Raw genomic sequence first — 19742 nt, 5'->3', positions numbered from 1 at the left:
TAAAATGATGTACCTAATGATCTTAAATAACTTTGATAGTTATAGTTTGTGCTTTCAGCTTTTCCAATCTAACTAAGTTGCTGAGTTTCTCACCTATCTTTAGAATAATACCATTTTGTTTCACTAGGTGGCCTCTTAGGACCATTTTAAAGACTGGAAATATACCCATTAAGAGGCACATTACTGTCTGGCTTTGAGAAATACTTGACAAAAATCCTCTTAATCAAGTTACCGTTAAGTTGTCTCCCCCGAGCTACAATACTTCTCAAACAAGGCAAGAATTAAACTTAATGTGGTTGTTTTTACCTTGGCTGGTATCTTAGCAGGGTGGTTTTCAAGTATTAGTCTTTTTAAATAAAGAATCCAGAGTCGTTTGTCCTGCTGGGATCTGGCCTGTTGAGAAATTCGTTAATTCAGGATGAAAAATCCCTCAGAGACACAGATGGTCACTAGAATGGCCAGAATCATGCACCAGGGGTGCATTAAACAGCTTAAGTCATTGATGGGAAATGCATTGTGACAAATACTTTAGAATACTGAAATCCATTCAAACATTTTCCGCACAGTGCACTATCAGAGTCCACTCATCAATGGCTGCACCAGGTTCAGCTGTGTTTGTTTATGTAAAATATTACAAATCAGGTATCTGGAGTTGCAGTCCCACCCCTTCATTAAGGGACAGAGACCAAACTCCATATCCTTGAGTAAGGAAACACACACACTAGCGCTAGTGTGAACAAGGGCTGTGCACTTCAAGCCACAACTAATGTATTTCCCATATGTAATCTGGACAGTAGAAATTGACCCACAACTGGAAGTGCATAAAATGAAACAAACACCACTATCAAGAATGGAAAAGTTGCTTAAAGGATTGCATTTCAGTGTACTTAGCCATTAGACTTATGATACCAAACAGTAGGGGTTTTAAACAAGACAACTCAAATGCCTCAAGGATATCATGACATTTTTGGAAGAAACATAAAACAGCTGTGTGACTACCGTACCTGTACAGTGTGTTGAAGTTTGGGGTTCTTGTAATGGAAAACACTAAAGCTAAGTGGTTCCTTTGGTATGACTTCCACCAACATTAAATTGCAACACTGTCAACAAGAGACAAAAAGAGAGTAAAGATGACAATGTTTGGAACATAGGTACTAACTAAAGTCTTTAATCCCCACACTGAAATGTATACAAAAAGCTTTGACTGCAAATACCACTCACAACGACTTTTTCCAATCTGCCTCAAAGGAAAAACAATATTAGGTTTTGCCGACACATGTAGAAAGCGAACATTACATGTTTAATTAATCCTAACCTCAATGTGCATGCAGTCCTTACCAAAATGTGGGCTTTGTATGCATAGGATTCTTCTCTCTTCTTAGAAATAAGCAGAAGTTTATCAAATAGAAACAAAGTGCGTTCATTCTTGGCACGCTGGATGCGGAATGTTCCTTCTAAAACCAGCTCCCCGTAGCTAATCAAGTCTGGACCTTTCCAATTGGTAAGTAAACTCTGTATCTCCTGGAAAAAATACATTGTGCTTTATAGACATTAATATGTATAATAATGCATTGAGCTATCTGCTTGTACATTCTTACTGTAATTTGTAGCTTTATACAGTCTCTGTCAGATAATCAAACCTGCTTTTTAGTACAAACAACGTTGTCATTAAATTCACAAGAACAAGGTAAAGCAAGCATTACCCTCCTCTAACAGTCTGACTAACTACATAATTACAATTAATTGATAGCGGTGTGATGAATGCTAATAGCCCACACAAAACTCTTCAATATTCTTACAGGGCAGTAGCCAGCCATGAAAAATCATCTAGGCACTTGCCCATGCACTGCGGTTAAGCAACGTGTAAGAGAGCGTAAATAAATAATTACTAGTATGATTTTAAACACGGTCATTCGGGTGCCTCATAGCTGGCTACGTCCTTGTTCTTAGCATTTGTGATGTATGCAAAAAATCCAGATGGCAGAAGACATTTGTAGTACATCTGTTCATTGTACTGCATCTTTAAAGACAGTATAAATAGAGAAGAGAGAAGCTTTTGAAGGGTATATAACATTCCAACAGGGAAATTAGAGTAATTTATAACCACAGCTCTTTCAGCCTCTCTCTGTTCCTATGCCACCTGGCAGTGTAGATGCTCAGCAGAATGTTAAAGCAGCTCCCAACAAACCTATGGGACTATGCAGCTAATTCTGGTTTCTGGAGCCTTTAAAAAAAGCTGCCCCCTGCCCCCCACAGACTTTATGTTGGTTGGTAGGTTCTTCTGCAGACACTTTATATAAAACACTACAAGGTGTTTACCTGTAGCCTCACTGCATGTTCATGTTTTCTCTTCATATCATTTATGTGCCACGCAACCCTTTGCATTGTGTCAATGGCATCAGGCACTACATCATAAGCCTCAGTGTCTTTGTCCAGGTGGTTTGCTATTTCCTGCAACAACAACACAGCCCTGTTATATACACCAGTACTATCAAGACACCTTATATATCTAAAGTAACATACGTTCCTCCCAGTTTACCATCAGGCAGAAAGGTGCTAAACAGGCATCCAGAGGATCATTCCAACTACAAAGCCTTCATTTGAACAACAATATATACATTTTGATATACCATATGTTGCTTTGTTTGGGCTTGTCAATGGTGTCAACCCTGTCAAAATAAAACAAGTCTACAGAAACCCTGTTCCAGACAGAAGAGGCTGATTTAAGTACAGCCATGCTGCTCCCTTTGGATGTTAAGTTTGCTTACATGCAAGAGGAGGTGGTACTTGAGGATTCTCTGAACCGGCTTGAGCAGGTAGGAGCCGAGCGGGAGGGAGTGCTGCAGAGCTTCTTGACGCTCCCGGAAAAACTTGGACAGTGCCTTGTTCCTCATGCATTCTGTCAGCACAGCTACTGATCTAGAAACAAATTCAAAAGGTCAACTGTGCCCTACAAATATCAAAACATAAAAAGTACATTGTTAGAAATAGTTATGCAAACTGTGACCAAGAAACAACAAAATAGCTACATTTTTTTTGGGGGGGAGAGGAGGTTACATAAAGATGTATAAATAATATTGGTTCTGTACACACAAATAGCCTACAGAAAGAGATACCACATTTCTGAGCAAGGCAACATAACCTAGGCCATTAAAAGCCATTTTGTACCTACATATAAATAATATTAAAAAGATATCAACCCACTATATGATCGAGGCTGCGAGGGAAGGTGAGAACTACCTACAATGTTGTGCTTGTGCCTCTCCTGTCTGTCAACTCATTTCCCCCATATGGATCAGATTTCTCTGGTGTCTGGTTCCCACCCTGGGGCTTTCCCTCTTCAACTATGGAGTGCACAGGGGTGTCATTTGTTACATGGACTAGTGAATGTGTTCCTAAACTTTTTACACTGTATAGTTAGGTGGAGTATTATTTAATAAAGCAAAACAAAAAAGTAGGAGGTTTACAGGATTTAGGAAGAATACTAGACATTATAATCATTTTAGAAGCATAGTATTTTTTACTACTTAATTTCTACTCAAAAGTAATAATAGAATAAAAGTACACAGTGAAGCCCACTTAAAATAATCTTGTTACTACAACATTTTTTTTGATGGACCATTTTATTGTGTCTTTATGACTATTTTTGTCCTCGGTTTTTGAGTTGTAAAATTAACATTACACTTGTAACTTACAAGGTCAAATTCAGTACCTTTAACTTTTACACTTTTTTGCTTGTCTCACGTATTAATATAAATACTCAATAAAACAGGCCATTGAGTCACATTCCGTTCACTCAACGCTTTTAATCAAATTCTGGTTTAGATCAAGTTTTATCATGGCAAATGTAACCTGATCTTAAAAAGGCTTGGTTGTACATCAAAAACATAGACGTGAATTATAACTGTAATTTCTAAATGTCAAAAAAATTCTTAACTCTAGTAATAAAAAAAAACATGGAAATGAACACACTTTAGAAAACAGATAGACACTGCAGAGACAGTTTGGCTCCTCCATGTACAATACCTAGCTTCATGTACAAACCTAAATTACAAAACTATCAAGACAGGTCAGCGTCACTATGAATCAAGGACCAACATATTTAGACGTGGCTCAAAGCCTGGCCACATTTTTGCTCAATTTGTGAAACGTGGAACTGTTAACTACTGCCTGCTTACAATTATATCGATGCACCACAGACTAACTGGAGAGAGACTTCTACCGAGATTATTCAAAACTCTGTGCAGTTTTGCGCAGGCAGACAGTCACATACCAATTACACTCCTTTATCTCAGGAATGCACTCCACAGTGTTATCAGATCCTGATCTGCCTTTGTTTATTTAAAGCCAGAATGGTTACACTTCTAAAAAAGCCAATTATCTTGATATAAAATCACTACATAATCCCATGCATTTTTTTAAACATCTCTGTTCATTTATTTAGTTAATGGTGGTATTATTGATAAAGGTGCAGTGGTCTGGTTTACCTAATCTATAACACTTTTTTTTTTTTTTTTTGCAGTCCACACCATTTTGCACAATTGTAATGCTTGCTTAAATTTTCATTTTCACAGAACATTCTTGTTACCTTGGGTAGTTGGTGCAGTATTGGGTATAAATGTGGAACTCTTCACTCTGGGGGGGAAAAAAAAGCTCAGATTGTATTATTCGTTTGTGATTTGTTGCTATTTCATAGGTGTCTGTTACAACAGCAGCATCCTACTACACTATTTTATACAGCTACTGTAGTTAGCTTCTGTAACTATCCTTATTGAATAAATGATTACGGATAGGTACTGTACAATTAAAATTTGTATTGGTTAGTGATCTTATCTATGGATAAGCTTAATGTCTAGTGATCAAGTATACATATTGTGAAATGCTTATTCCATTACCACTTCAGCTAGCACATTGGCCATAGCCTACCAGAACACTTGATTTTTCTCTAATTTGCTATCTTGTTCTATTTATGGAGAAATCGATTCATGTCAAGTAATTACCCCACTGAACAAACACAACAAACTTCACTGTCCCGGATTGTTACCATGTTAACAGATTTTATTTTCTGTTTGCACACACCCTGTGTTCTAACCTTAGGCTGGTGAGTGTGTCATGCCCATGTCTAACAGCTGAAAAAGCTGATGACAACTCAAGGGAAAGCAGCTTACATTACACTGAGTAATTACCTGCTGAAGCAGGTCATTTTATGTTTTAAATATAAGCAGACATGCAATTGCAGATCACTATGTAATTGCTGGGAGGTGTAAAATAAAAAAATATATATAATGGTTCTTAAAAATCACACACCTGTATTTTTTGTGTGAAGCATGCACCTCTTCGTGAATGAAATGAACCAGAACAAATAAGTAATCATTCAAAAACAAACAAAAAATATTTTAAAAGGTTAAGTTAATTGTTCAGAGCTCTGCGTGTTTATCAAACCAGCTGAAAGCACACAATAATAATAATAATAATAATAATAATAATAATAATAATAACATTTAAAAGTGGGTTGTCAACGGTTTAGGTAAAGCAATTCAGCTAACTTTAATTGTGGAGTTGGATTAAAAACTGTAAATGAACTGTCTTGTGTGTAGTAAAATGCATTTACAGACTTCCGTATGCTTTTTTTTTATTTTTTTTTTTACCGATTTCTGATGAAATGTCAGTATTAAAAACAGAACATGATGAGACAGGGTATTTTACCAACTCAAAACAGCACACAGTGGCAAAGAACTGAGCTGAGAAGAAGTTGGCCCACCCGAGAATCAAACACACCACAAACTACAGCACAAGAACTCGAGCCTGGCTCTCATCTTTCATTAGAACTAAAATGTTTGGGATGTCCTGCATTTAAATATTGCTGATTTTACTAAAACTACTTTTTAAATGGCTAGTGCTGAACTTATGGCTGCTAGTAAAAGGCACTGTATGGCATACATCTTATGATATAAGAAGTTCATTAAAACCCCTACATACACTGCAGTTGGAAATGACAGATTAAGGTAATTTCACATCCATGATTTTGTGTTGGCATTTAAATTATGTTCTTTGCATTGTGGTTTAGTTTGCTCCTCAACCCTTGGCCGCTTTTTCAGGGAATACAAAAAAGATACAACGTCAAAAATATATAACTGAAAGGACTGTGTTTTATAAAAAAGGAGGCTTCCATTTGGATATACTGTAGTTGGTTTTGTTGGTACAGTACTATATTTTCAACAAAAGCAATATTTTAATTCAGAACGACATGATTCTGAAAACTTGCCAAAAGAGATGACTGTGGACACGTGGACTGTAATACAGTACATACTTTTAAATCTGGTACGTATTACAGCAGTATGTAAAATGCACCGTTAACAACCCAACAGCAAAATGAAATCAAAATGTTACCCATGCACAGAACTGCATAAAGCGTAAAAGGCAATGCAATTTAGCAAAAGATTAAAAAAATTAAAACAGTATCCAAAGTCAATATTCAATATTGCAGAATATAGTGATCGATAAGGCCCTGGCCTAATGTCATATATAATATATATATCTATATATATATATATATATATATATATATATATATATATATATATATATATATATATATATATATATATATACACACACAACAGGACTTGATTTTATTCTTAATACAAGGGCGGTAAAACGCGACTGACGTATATCTGGGTAACGGATATCCGAGTGCTGTCTGTATTAGTTACAGCAGGAAGTGTGTAGGCACAGCAGGTCAAAATAATTATACATTAAGATGTGTTACTTTCCCAGTGATGTTACATGGAAATTAATCTGAAAACACCCCAAATTATTATTTTTTAAATTTTTGAAAAGTACATTTGACTTGATTCATCACAAAAATGCAATAAACTAACTTTTTGTTATGAAAGGAAATTAAAACTGTTCATATTTAAAAAATAAATACATAGGCACAGTTAAATGTACTTTTCTGGTCCTTTGTTACTTGTTTTGTAACATTTCACAAAAATGATGCTAATTGCATTTTAGTGTAAAGATTAGGATAATCCAAGCCTGTTGGTCAACTGTAATTCATTTGCAGCTGCTAAACCCAGTTACTACTGTGTCACTGAAGGAAGCTCAAAAAGTTCTTCATATAGAAATGAATGACACCCCTTCCCCAATGGACAGAATGACATAATGATTTTATATTAATTGGAAAGTATCATGTCTCAACAACCTGAAGTATTTTTTTTTAAGTGCTACAAGACACGCATTACTATCATTGGTAAACACAATCAACAATTAATTGCTAGCCAATGCATATTTGCCTTGGAATGTTAAAAGCAATTAAGCATCAATTACTGCCCATCAAAAAGGAAGAATGTACAGGATTGAAAGCATGACGCTAAGCATATTACTGAAGATGGAAAATTAATGCTGGGCTGATATTTTAAAAGCTTATATCTGTTTTTATGCCTTTAAGTATTGCTTGCCAAAAAGTCCTATTTGCACCATTGGTATCTTCATCATCACTTCCTGTAGATGTTATCTTGTCAGGCCTCATACTAGGAAGGTGTGTGATCTGCCATAACCTATATAAGCAGCCTAGCAGGCAGCCAGGGTAATCTCACTGTTCAGCTTCACTGACTCAGACTTGTTTCTAAAGATTAATTATGAAAGACAAACTGATGAAGTGCATTTCACATTAAATCAATGTTCATTGGGCATTATTATCAATGCTACAGGAGAACACAGTGTTTAACACAGAACAATGACAAGATAAGATAAATACAAAAGCAGTCAAGCCCACTGACTCAGCACTTTCAATCAATTACAGTGTTTGGGCCCAGAAGGACACACTCCAGGAAAGAAAAAAACAAAAAAACAACAATATTTTATTTATTGATTTTATAGCCAACTGTGCCTTTTTTTAAAGTGAACATTAATGATCTTGTTTAGTTTCTATGTATTAATTTTAACAGAAAAATTAAACTGGCCAATGTTTATCCTATAACTACTACTTTGTGTTCCCTAGCACGTTTATAATGTGGTTTACTGAATTTTGAGATAGTCATTGTGATTCCCAGCTGTGCTGTTATTTGATTTAAGCAGTTCTCAGGAAGCCTTAGTTGCCAAAAACAAACCAAGCAATTCACTTTTTCAGACAGTTTTTTCTCATATCATTAGAACAAGTTTTGTTTTGAGAAAAGTTGTTCAACTCTTAACATGCACATGAGAAACCGTATAAGTTGTTGTTTATAGTGTACATTCCTGTTTTCTTACGGTACGGGTCAGCAAAACATTTTCATACTAGAAGCAAAACACCTCTTAAAACAATTACATTAAATACAGTATTTTGTTCCTGAACCCTTGAAGGGAGATATAACTTTTGTTTAAAACAATAACACAGTGTAACTAATTTTTTTATTTTTTTTTGGTTCCTGGGTAGTTATTTCCTAATTGCTTATGCCTCAAAAGTAAAGAAAATGGCTATTATTCCCCAGAAACTTTGCTTTTGTGACCAGGACAGTGATATTTTGAAATTTACCTATTTTCCAGAACATTCCAGATAGATTCAGTGCTGAGTAAACTTGGAGTAACTTCTAGAACTTTCTAGAACTTTCCAGTAATATAAATAGTAGTATAAATACAGCGGCCTTAAGCCCACCAGTTCAGTTTGGTTCCAGCTGCCTAAGTGGATACATATCTGCATTTTTCTGAGATGGCATCAAGAGGCTGCAAGCATCTGGCAGACGCATTTTGCTATGTCTGCGGCCAATTTATCAAGACAAGAGCGAAAAAGTACTCCGTGGAAGCATCTGCTAAGATGTGCGAGGCCTACAAGTCATATTTCGGCATGCCTGTCGGGGATCAAGACAAACCCTGGGCACCTCATTTCACCTGCGAGCACTGCAAAAAAACTCTGGAAGGTAAGATGGACAATTGTTGCTCGGAATTTTATGTTATAAAATTTGTTAAAATTTTTAAAATTGTAAAAGTTTTTAATTTTAAAATGTTTTACAATTTTCAATGTTATTGAAAAAATATATCATATATGAAAAATGTTGCGAGAATCTCTTACACATTAGTCATGGGTGAAATAAGTGTATTTTTGTAAGATGGTACAGAGGGGAAAAGAGAGCCATGAAGTTCGCTATCCCAAGAATTTGGCGGGAACCCACTGACCACTCAAGCAACTGCTACTTCTGCATGGTGGACCCTTCCAAGCGGACCGAGTTCTCTGTGGGGAGGAACAACGTCAAGTGGGAGCCACTGGTGGACCCCCGGAAGGTGCTGATGCCACCACTGCACAACAAATTGGGCCTTATGAAACAATTTGTCAGAGCTCTAGATAAGGAGTCAGCAGCCTTCAAGTACCTTCAAGACTTCTTCCCTAAGCTGTCTGAGGCAAAGGTCAAAGCCGGTGTCTTCGTCGGACCACAGATAAAGAAGATCCTGGAGTGCAATGAATTCCCCAAGAAGCTCACTAGTAAGGAGAAAGCGGCTTGGAACAGCTTTGTCGCAGTGGTTCGGGGCTTCCTGGGCAATCACAAGGCCAAAAACTATGTGGAGCTGGTTGAGACTCTGGTGAAGAACTACGGCACAATGGGCTGTAGGATGTCCCTCAAAGTCCATATCCTTGATGCTCATCTTGATAAATTCAAGGAGAACATGGGAGCGTACTCGGAGGAGCAAGGCGAGCGCTTCCACCAGGATATACTGGACTTTGAACGCCGCTACCAAGGACAGTATAACGAGAACATGATGGGAGACTACATTTGGGGGCTGATTCGTGAAAGTGATTTAGAGTATAATCGTAAATCTTGAAAAACTACTCACTTCTAAATCTTTTGTAGTCATTTTTGTATTACTTTAGTATAAATACATGTTAATTTGGATTCATATGTTGTTTTTTTCTGACTTTATGTGAACGAAAAGACACAAATTCGCCCGTTTTCTCATTGGAAATAGGTAAATTTCAAAATATCACTGTCCTGGTCACAAAAGCAAAGTTTGTGGGGAATAATAGCCATTTTCTATACTTTTGAGGCATAAGCAATTAGGAAATAACACTTACTACCCAGGAACAAAAATCGTGTTACATAGTGTAATTTTTCTGCCGTGCTGCAGCTCCCTAGGTGTGTTACTTTGTATTGTTTTTTTATGGGTTCCTTTTTTGAAGGATACCAGCTGTTAACCTCAGAGGTGGCAAACTAGACACCCACCAGCTTGAAGGAGTGTCAATCAGAAACACACTCACTCTAAACTAACCCTTGTACATTGTATTAAATCTTACCTTCGCAACAAAACACTCTGCTATGGCTACAGGATCAGCGTCGCAGTTCTCCAGGTCTTGAAGGAGCTCACTGCAATGAAACAAAAAATAAATAATAAATAAATAAATAAATAAATGTACAGGTGTTTGGATTTAAAAAAAGAAAACGATATCCACAGGGTTAAAACTATGGAAGACCTCCTAACTGCACAAAAGGCCATTTGTGAAAAAAAATTGTGATGGGAAATTCAAATCAGTTCTCTCTAATGATAAAATTGTTATGCCACCTAACTTTAGGAGAAATGTACAGACAGGTACTGCTAAAGAATTAGGATTTAATACCTCTTGTTTTAACATGCATGGGGGCCCCTAAATTGCATATACAGTAGAAAGTCTGACACCGTATATGATAGCAAGGTTAAAATTACAAAGAATAGCTAGAAGTGAACTCTGCTCCTATGAAAAGTAGAGAACACAGAATCTGATACACTGCCACGACCTCCAGGATGTACCTTATGACCTTGTTAATGAGACACATTATTCCTCTCTAAGGAAGATTGATAGCACAACAGCTGTAATTGAATTAGAAAAAAAAATACTTCTAGCACAGGCAATGCAATGGAGCAGATGGATAGAGGCTACACTCAGATATCTGTGTACATTGGGATCAACATAATTGACTTGAATGTTGTCATACTGTGCCTTTTTGTAGGTGGCCAAAAAAAAATACTTGATACTTCACTTTGAGTACCAAAAAAAAAGGTCAGTCCATGTCAAATCAATCACTTGAGGAAGGTTTCTGACCTGACCTCTTCTAATTTTGATGCTGCTTGGCAGGGATGTTGGTGCCATAGAGTTGGTGCCATACGATTTCCCCAAGTTTCACGTCTCTAGTTCAAACGGTTTTTATGTGAGAAGTCACCAAATATTTGACCTGAAATGGCTCTCAGATCAGACCAATGACATTAAAGTACCAATAACATTTTTGTATTTGTAATGCTACAGCTATTGCTGGAAAGCTCTCTTTGTGCTCTAACCAAAATATGCCATTTTTTATATTTAACGTCAAACAGAATTTTAACCTTTGAACTTGATTTGTTGACCTTTGACCTCAATTGGCCCGTCAGCCCCAACATGGATACTGAAGTTCACACCATCCTCTAAGCTTGTACCAAAAACCAGCCTGGGATCTTGATGGGATCAGAAGGTATTCACTCATTATACTGTGTCATTGTAGTTTCATGGGTGATACATTTAGGAATGACTGGAAAAGAAAAACAATGACACAATGTAATGAGTGAATACCTCCTGATCCCATTAAGATCCCAGACTGATTTTTGGTACAAACTTAGTGGATGGTGTGAAATTCAGTATTCAACCTTGGTTTTGGTCATCCATGCTGGTGCTGACAGTCCAAGTGAGGTCAAAGTTCAACAATTCAAGATCAAAATTCTGCTTGACGTTAAATGGCATATTTGGATAGAGCACAAAGCAACAGTTTACTTTTTACTGTAACATTAACAATAAAAAGTTATTGGTACTTGTATGTCATTGGTCTGATCTGGGAGCCATTTCAGGTGAAATATCTGGTGACCTCTCACGTAAAATGTTTGAGCTAGAGACATGAAACTTGGGGAAATCTTATATCTCTATGACACCAACATCCCTGCCAAACAGCATCAAAATCCATAAACCTTCATTTTCGAGGGTGATTGAACTGACATGGACTGCCCCCAAAATAAAATAAATAAAGCCAATTCAAGGAGGATGATAATGGACCTAGGATTACATACTTAAGCCAATTTGAGTACAGTAAAACTTTACTACACAATTTCACAGACAGGTGTGTACAATTCCGAAAGGGACAAAAGCAGTGCAAATCGGTTGAAACACTCAAGGATGACACTTTCTAACCTACTTACTTGCCCATTAGATCTTCTTCTAAATCCAAAATCAATAATTGATAATGACATTGATAAAGCCCTCTGGTGCTTTATTTCTATATCCGAGCTGTTCTGAGAGTCAATAATACCCTCACTCCAGAATGTCTTTTTTCTCAGCTTTACATATTCAGATCTTCAGTGTATTAAATGTTATTTGGGACAGAGTTTTAAAATCCTTGTGAGCCTAACATGTATATTAAGATCTATAGCGCAGGGTTTTCAAAAAACAGTGTTATTGTATCTAACTCGTGGTATATTAATTTTCAAAATAAATGTGCTAATTAAATCAATCCGTCAATGCTTTGAAATTAAGTCGATGAGAACGTTAATTAACGCATTTTTTGTTAAAAAGCTTTTTTGTTAAAAAGCTTTTTTGTCACAGGTCATGTACATCACTTCGTGTCTCAATGACTAAATTAGGGGAACTCAATCAAAATGCATGTTAACGACATCAAGAAAAATGAATGGAAGCATAATTTGCTGTTATGGAAACTGAAATGGCTCTCAGATCAGACCAATGACATTAAAGTACCAATAACTTTTTGTATTTGTAATGCTACAGCTATTGCTGGAAAGATCTCTTTGTGCTCTAACCAAAATATGCCATTTTTTATATTTAACGTCAAACAGAATTTTAACCTTTGATTTGTTGACCTTTGACCTCAATTGGTCCATCAGCCCCAACATGGATACTGATGTTCACACCATCCTCTAAGTTTGTACCAAAAACTAGCCTGAGATCTTGATGGGATCAGAAGGTATTCACTCATTATACTGTGTCATTGTAGTTTCATGGATGATATATTTAGGAATGACTGGAAAGGAAAAACAATGACACAATGTCATTGGTCTGATCTGAGAGCCATTTCAGTTTTCATAAAAGCGAATTATGCTTCCATTCATTTTTCTTGATCTCGTTAACATGCATTTTGATTGAGTTCCCCTTATTTAGTCATTGAGACATGAAGTGATGTACGTGACCTGTGACATTAAAGCTTTTTAACAAGAAATGCGTTAACACCTGAAATGGCTCCCAGATCAGACCAATGACATACAAGTACCAATAACTTTTTATTGTTTATGTTATCGGGCAGTGTGTTCCGGGCTTAAGGTTACAAATTGTTAAAACAAGTGAACAAATCTCATTCATAACCACAAGTATATAAAATTCTAAAATATTTCCATAACTACAAATATTGAATTATCTAGGTAGTCTCTGTAACGTCGGCGTCTGTTTCAAGGTGAGTTATAGTCTTTTGTTAATTAAAACCCTCATTTTCCAAATGCAAATTAACTCCTGATAAATTATGACAATTGACACAGATTTGGTTTTAAATTCCCACGCAAACAATGAAATAGTCGCAAAAAGCACTGCTCGTTAAGATATTAACATTATTTCGTAAATCAACATAATTTCTGAAATCACATTAGGACGATTATTTAATAACGAAAGACGAACCGCTTGAAAATGCCAAAATCAAAGCTACATACAGATTTCTTGATTAACACTGGAGTTATCATTTACGACCTTTTGAAAATCCTGCCCATAGTGTCTGTAAAACTAAAAAAAAACAGACTCAAGATTTTTTTACTGTCACACAGTGTAATACAATGTTGTGCACCTCAAACACAAAACTAAATCCTTATAATAATAATAAAAATAAAAAAAGTATAATACAGAAGCAAAATGATGCAAAATGGTTGTACACATATGCTTTCTGATTTTATTGCAGCTGTTTATACATACATTGTTTTAATTACTTTTTGTACTTAAGTCTTGACTTTAACAATGACAGAAAGTATGAAAACAAATAAAAAAGACTTCAAGGTCTCATAACTACTCACCAACTACCCATGTGGGGGACTGCATGAGGCAAGGGTTCTGTCATTTGGCAAATGGCTACATGTCTAGTGGTCTAAAGCTAAACCCTGGTGGATAAGGGCTAACATCACTGCAGATGGTGCCTAATGACCCCTTATTTGGCTGTCTAAAAATCAGAGGTACTTGCAGAGTACCAAGTGTGTAAACTGTTGGTAGAAGATAATATGTGATTTGCCTCACAGCTTCTGTCTGCACTGTATAAGCTTATAAAAATTATTTGATTCATAATGATTATTTCTCATGACCTAAAAGGCAGTTTAAAATAGGTCTATAATATCACAATAGTTTGCAGCAACAACTGCAACATGACCAGTGGAAAAACATTTCTTACTGGCTTCCATCTTTTGATGCAAAATGAAAAGGCTTTCTAGTAAAACCAGATCCTTATTTATATCTGTCTTTCCTTACACGTAGTATTATATAGTAAGTTATTTAACCTGCGGCAGTCAAGTTTATTCCACAAGGGAAACCCCTTAAAAAATAATCACCTCATTCCTTAAGGAGTTTTTGGAAAAAAAGTGCATAAACAACAAAGAGAACATTCAAAACGCCACAATAAAACACAAACAATTATTGCACACATCAAAAGCACATTGGACATTGGATCCTGTAGCAGTAGCTTAAACGTACAGAAAGACCTGCAGGGGGATCACATGCTTTGTATCCCGCTGTCACTGTCAAGCTTTGTTAGCCTCTTCCCACTGCATTCCTCTCATAGGACTGCCATGCAAGTGCTAAATCAAGCTGTGTTGTGATTTTGCAGTTGTGAAAAGCTCTGCCCCCTTACCTGTTGAAATGGTAGATATCACGAATGTTGCCAAAGAGTTCTGACCTCTCCTCTGTCCCAAGGGGAAGCCTGGATTGGTCAGTGATGCAGTCAAGGTAATCCTGGAGACAAAGGGATAGGTAATGGTAAGAAACAATAACAATCTTGGCGTTCCATTAAAAAGTAAAGGAATAATTAATCTGTGATTAAGCAAGAAGAATATCAGTTTTAACAAATGTGGTAGTGTGGCTTGTGGCCAAGGCAGACAATGGAGGAAAATAGTACAAACACAGGAACTGCAGTTCAGCGCTTTCCACGCACTTTTAATAAACACAAAACAAAACGCAGGAACAAAATAACAGTGTGAACAAAACCCTACGCACAGAACTCTTCAAAATAAACAAAACAGCATCCATGCCTAGCTATCACGGTACCTTTCTCACTCTGTTACACTCCTTCTGAGCTCCACACTCTCCTACACAACGCCCATCCATTCATCCTTTGTTCTCTTTTCCAACCATACCTCAAATCAGTCAATTAAATAATTAAACACAGTTTCCATCACCAGACACCCACACACACGTGCACCCATGTGCAAAGCCTCTACTCTGCACACATCCTCCCCCCTACCTTACCACACACACCAAGAAAATAATTCACGCACACACAGGTTCTACTGTCAATAACAAACAGAAATGTCATTACAGAAAACTATTATAATAGGTAGTTTTGCTGATGGTGAAAAGCATGAAGAGGTGGCACAGCATTTTCTTCTCCAGCTGTCAGCACCTATATTAACAGTCATTAGTGTGTGAACCTTTGATCACCTTAACACACCGTTTGCAAGAACAAAATGTAAAGTCTGCTCTTTCTCAGTGTGACAGACATGTCTTTCAGCTGATATTTCACAGGCTTTAGGTAGAGAACAAACAAAGCTGTTTAACATTAACAGTGAAACCATTCCATTCAGAGGAATTCACTGCTCATAATAAAACACTACTTTTACAAAACTGACATTTCTTTAAAAAAAAAATTCATTAAAATGGCAAAATCATAGCAAACTCACTTAGCAAAAGAACCATAGGACTGTAGATATGCCCAGTAGCCCAGAAAGCATTCTCATATATGATGGTATACTGTATATATGGTGTCCACAAATTTGTTTTATTTTTCAAAGGGAATAATACAATTCAATACAAGTACAGAAACTATACTTAGTTATTTGGCGGAAACATTATGCAGTGTGGAGTAGTGGTTAGGGCTCTGGACTCTTGACCGGAGGGTTGTGGGTTCAATCCCCAGTGGGGGACACTGCTGTTGTACCCTTGAGCAAGGTACTTTACCTAGATTGCTCCAGTAAAAACCCAACTGTAAAATGGGTAATTGTATGTAAAAAAAATAATGTGATATCTTGTAACAATTGTAAGTCGCCCTGGATAAGGGCGTCTGCTAAGAAATAAATAATAATAATAATAATAATCATTAAAATAATTACTAATTATACAGCTATTTCATAAAAAATAAATGGGCCATTTAAAGTGTCACTTAGCTCCCTCACAGGTTTTCAAACCTTTTGCTTAGACAGGTAAAATTAAACTGGCAGCAACCCTAACAACTTAGAAGCAAGGGACATACAAAATCTGACTTCCAAGAGTAAAAAATGAGCCAATAAAACTAATGAAATAAACCAGAAAACAACTGTTCATTCAGAACATAATCATTAATCCTAATCATCCTCCTTTAAACAACTTCCTACATCTCACATAAGTTTGAACTATAATTTGCTGCTACTGTTTCATTATGCAATCACTGTAAAATACCAGCCCCCAGGGGTTGAAATCTGTTGTTAGTTGTCTTTGCCCAGGAAACCAAAGTCAATTATCTTACCCCTTCCTGATAATTGGTCAGAGTTGTTTTAAAATCCCCATGTAGGTCTTTGTTTTATGGCCTAACTGATGCTTGGCATCTCAAACTGTAAAGAACCTGTTAACCTTGTACTTCAGCAATCAATGTTCTGCACAGCATCAATATTTCTTTAACATGACACCCCAACCCGGGTGCAACATCCTTGCAACTAACCCAACACACAGCTATCACACCGTTATCACTGTAGACCAAGATCACACAAACACACACAATCAGTTCTGAACCAATGCTCTGCCCTACCACTACCATTGTTATCACTACCTTTAATTCACCCTAAATTAAGCAAAACATGAAAATCATGGCTTTTGTGCATACCTGTACATCAAACATGACCATTATATAAATGAAAAAGACCTAGATATTCTGCATGTAAAACTTCAGTCTTTCATAGGGTGTATTTACTTACAAATGGTTTTAATTCTCAGCACAGACTGAGATGGAGTAGATAGAAATGTAGTCATGCCATGTATCCAGACTTGAGCAAAATATTTAGGTAAATGTATATTCAATAGAAAATACAAACTACTTTGGAAACACTGTATTTTCAATAGAAAATACAATTGTATTTGGAAAATATATTTTGAAAATACCTTAAATAAAACAAACCAAGATTTTCATATGTCATCTAAGAAAAATCTATTTTGTCAATAAAGGAACTGAGCTTTTTCATATTATTGTTATTGGTATTACTTCCATTTACTTAAACAGTCCTACCTGTTTATTAGAAAGAAACCCTGAGATTTCATTTTCTAAAATCCCTGCTGGTTCATTTTAGACATTTTCAGCAGTTTATGAGTTGGCTCTGTAGAACGCCCGTGTTTTAGTGCTTTGCCCAGAATCAGATAAGCTCTTATAACTGACAGGGCTTGTCACAAATTGGGAAGCGGTGAAGCTATGCTCTTGTTGACAGACAAGCTAAGTGAATGGCTGATACCATCAGGGCCCAGAGTGCTGATGGTAGCAAAGTAACAAATCATGCTTGTTTTACTCACTCGAGATACAACACGTGAACATGTCAGCAGCCAGGCTACAAGAAACAATCCTCAGTAGTTGGTGCGATTATCAATGTATTTTGACTACCCGTTAAGAGATTTGTTTAACATAGACTCCTGCCTTGATACATCTGTGCACTGCATTTCTTTTTCAATATGTAACAGAACTCTGCAGAGATAAGAACAGGGACATCCTTGTATGGAAATTCTACCTCAGCAAAACTGTGTAGTTGGAGCCTGAACAGAACACTGCTTTCAAAAGATTTTTTTCTCTGCAGAGGAAGTTAGTTGTTTTAAAAAAAAACAAAACACACAAATTAAGCTTTTAAAAAGCTGAAGCTCTGTTTTTAAGAGAGTTGTTAAGAAGGGTTTGATTGTGACTGGGATTTTTTTTTTTTTTTTTCTAAATAGTGGTGAATTATCCAAGGAAAAAGGGTAGTCTAATTTGTTTGAATAAAGAGTCCTGATGCCAACCAAAGTATTCTCGAAAGCATATTATGTACTTCTCCTTCCCTCACTACAAAAGCCATGACACCAAAAGCACAACCACACTTTCTTTTCACAGAAATCCCAATGTTGCCATTCAGGCCTGGAATTCCCAGAACTCACAGGATGGCTTTAATGCCAGGAACACCAGTTCATGTCTGTTGGATATACATGTGTTTTAAAATGTATTTAAGCAAAGCTTCTGAATCTAAAGGGTGCTTCCCAACACAAACTAAATGTATAATGGTACAAAGTGAGTCATAGACACTTGATTAAGCACTATAACCTTCAAAATGTGAAGTATCTTCAACATTGATGTACAGGCCAATATCAGACTATGAGTCTGCAGAACTGTAGGCGCAACTCATGATGTCAAGTAAAAAAAGTAGTTTTATTTACCACATTAGAGTTTCAGTATGCATCACAACAGCATGATTGGAAACATATGCAATTTTACATGAATGAGTTGTAAATTTATGCACAGCCAAATCCACGTAGCTCAACCTTCGAAACCTATTGACTATTTTATTTTTTATTTTCTTTGAACACCATTACGGTCTCTACATTTTCAACAAGAGGTCCATTAAGAAGTAAAACTACATGTTCTTTTAAAAAGGTTTCCAGACCAAGCAAACAGTAATTTAAAAAGAGCTTTTTAAATAGTTAAACATGTAGCTCATGTTTCCGTTTTTTGTTGTTGTTGTTAAATTCAAGTATTTCTCAAATTCAACCAGATGAAACTAAACCAGAGCCATGTCTTGTTTTTTTTTTTTTTTTTTGCAGCTAAGCAATTGTAACACTGCACCGTATTAGTAATAGTTGATGGCTCGTTGTTTAATTAATCACGTTTTCTTTTGAGCACTTGTATATTTTACTTTTATTTTATTATTTAAATGCCATATGTATTATTTATTAACATTTGCTTTGTGCACTTCTTGTTGAGCTATATAATTCACATTTGGTAAATTAAAGCTGTTGCACTGTTTGTCACAGCCATTCCTCCCCCTTCACTAACAAGCAGATCTATTAATTAATGAGATTCACCTGTTAATCGATCTTGGGGCGGGTTTAAAAGTCGGACTCGTAGATGCAGCTAGCAGTGCTGTTTTATTTTTAAGTTAGTAATGTATTTAAGCGTTTGCTATGGTTGCTTTAATTGTACTGCAGTGCTACATAGATAGTGATGCTGCTGCTCTCTGTTTTATTTTAAAGGTACGGCACTGAATCACTGCCAGAACTACAAAGCTGCACTCGCGTTCCAGTCCTGTGTAAATCTTCTGCTCTCGCTGAAGCGGCTTGAATCTGGAATGTGGACTATCTTCAACCTCGCCGCTTTGGTTTAGTTCTATGTATGGTAGAAAGATTGTATGATACAGTTTTAACGAGACAAAGTACCATAAACTTGTCATTAAAAGGCACTCTGAGGCTATTAAAGTCAGTTTGTTATTCATACAGTGTGGAAAACCAAGCAACACAGTCGTGCTTTCACAATGGTTTTCTCTTA

At 36.3% G+C, this 19742-nt stretch overlaps 1 protein-coding gene across 2 annotated transcripts in view; it reads right to left on the bottom strand.

Moving 5' to 3' along the window:
• LOC117402389 (pleckstrin homology domain-containing family G member 1-like) overlaps window positions 1-19742 on the bottom strand; it is a 52775-nt gene that overhangs the window by 8686 nt on the left and 24347 nt on the right. For both annotated transcript variants that reach the window (XM_034003476.3, XM_034003475.3), the window contains exons 3-10: window positions 14856-14956; window positions 10265-10334; window positions 4589-4635; window positions 2769-2919; window positions 2320-2451; window positions 1339-1521; window positions 1005-1100; window positions 307-393 (exon numbers count right to left, since the gene is read on the bottom strand). In XM_034003476.3, the coding sequence (XP_033859367.3) occupies window positions 307-393; window positions 1005-1100; window positions 1339-1521; window positions 2320-2451; window positions 2769-2919; window positions 4589-4635; window positions 10265-10334; window positions 14856-14956 (867 nt within the window). The remainder of the gene's footprint in view (window positions 1-306; window positions 394-1004; window positions 1101-1338; window positions 1522-2319; window positions 2452-2768; window positions 2920-4588; window positions 4636-10264; window positions 10335-14855; window positions 14957-19742) is intronic.

The sequence above is a fragment of the Acipenser ruthenus genome, chromosome 5 (assembly GCF_902713425.1).
Source record: "Acipenser ruthenus chromosome 5, fAciRut3.2 maternal haplotype, whole genome shotgun sequence".
NCBI classification, from domain to species: domain Eukaryota; kingdom Metazoa; phylum Chordata; class Actinopteri; order Acipenseriformes; family Acipenseridae; genus Acipenser; species Acipenser ruthenus.
The sequence above is the reverse complement of the archived record's forward strand: the minus strand, read 5'-3'. Positions and strand labels throughout refer to the sequence as shown.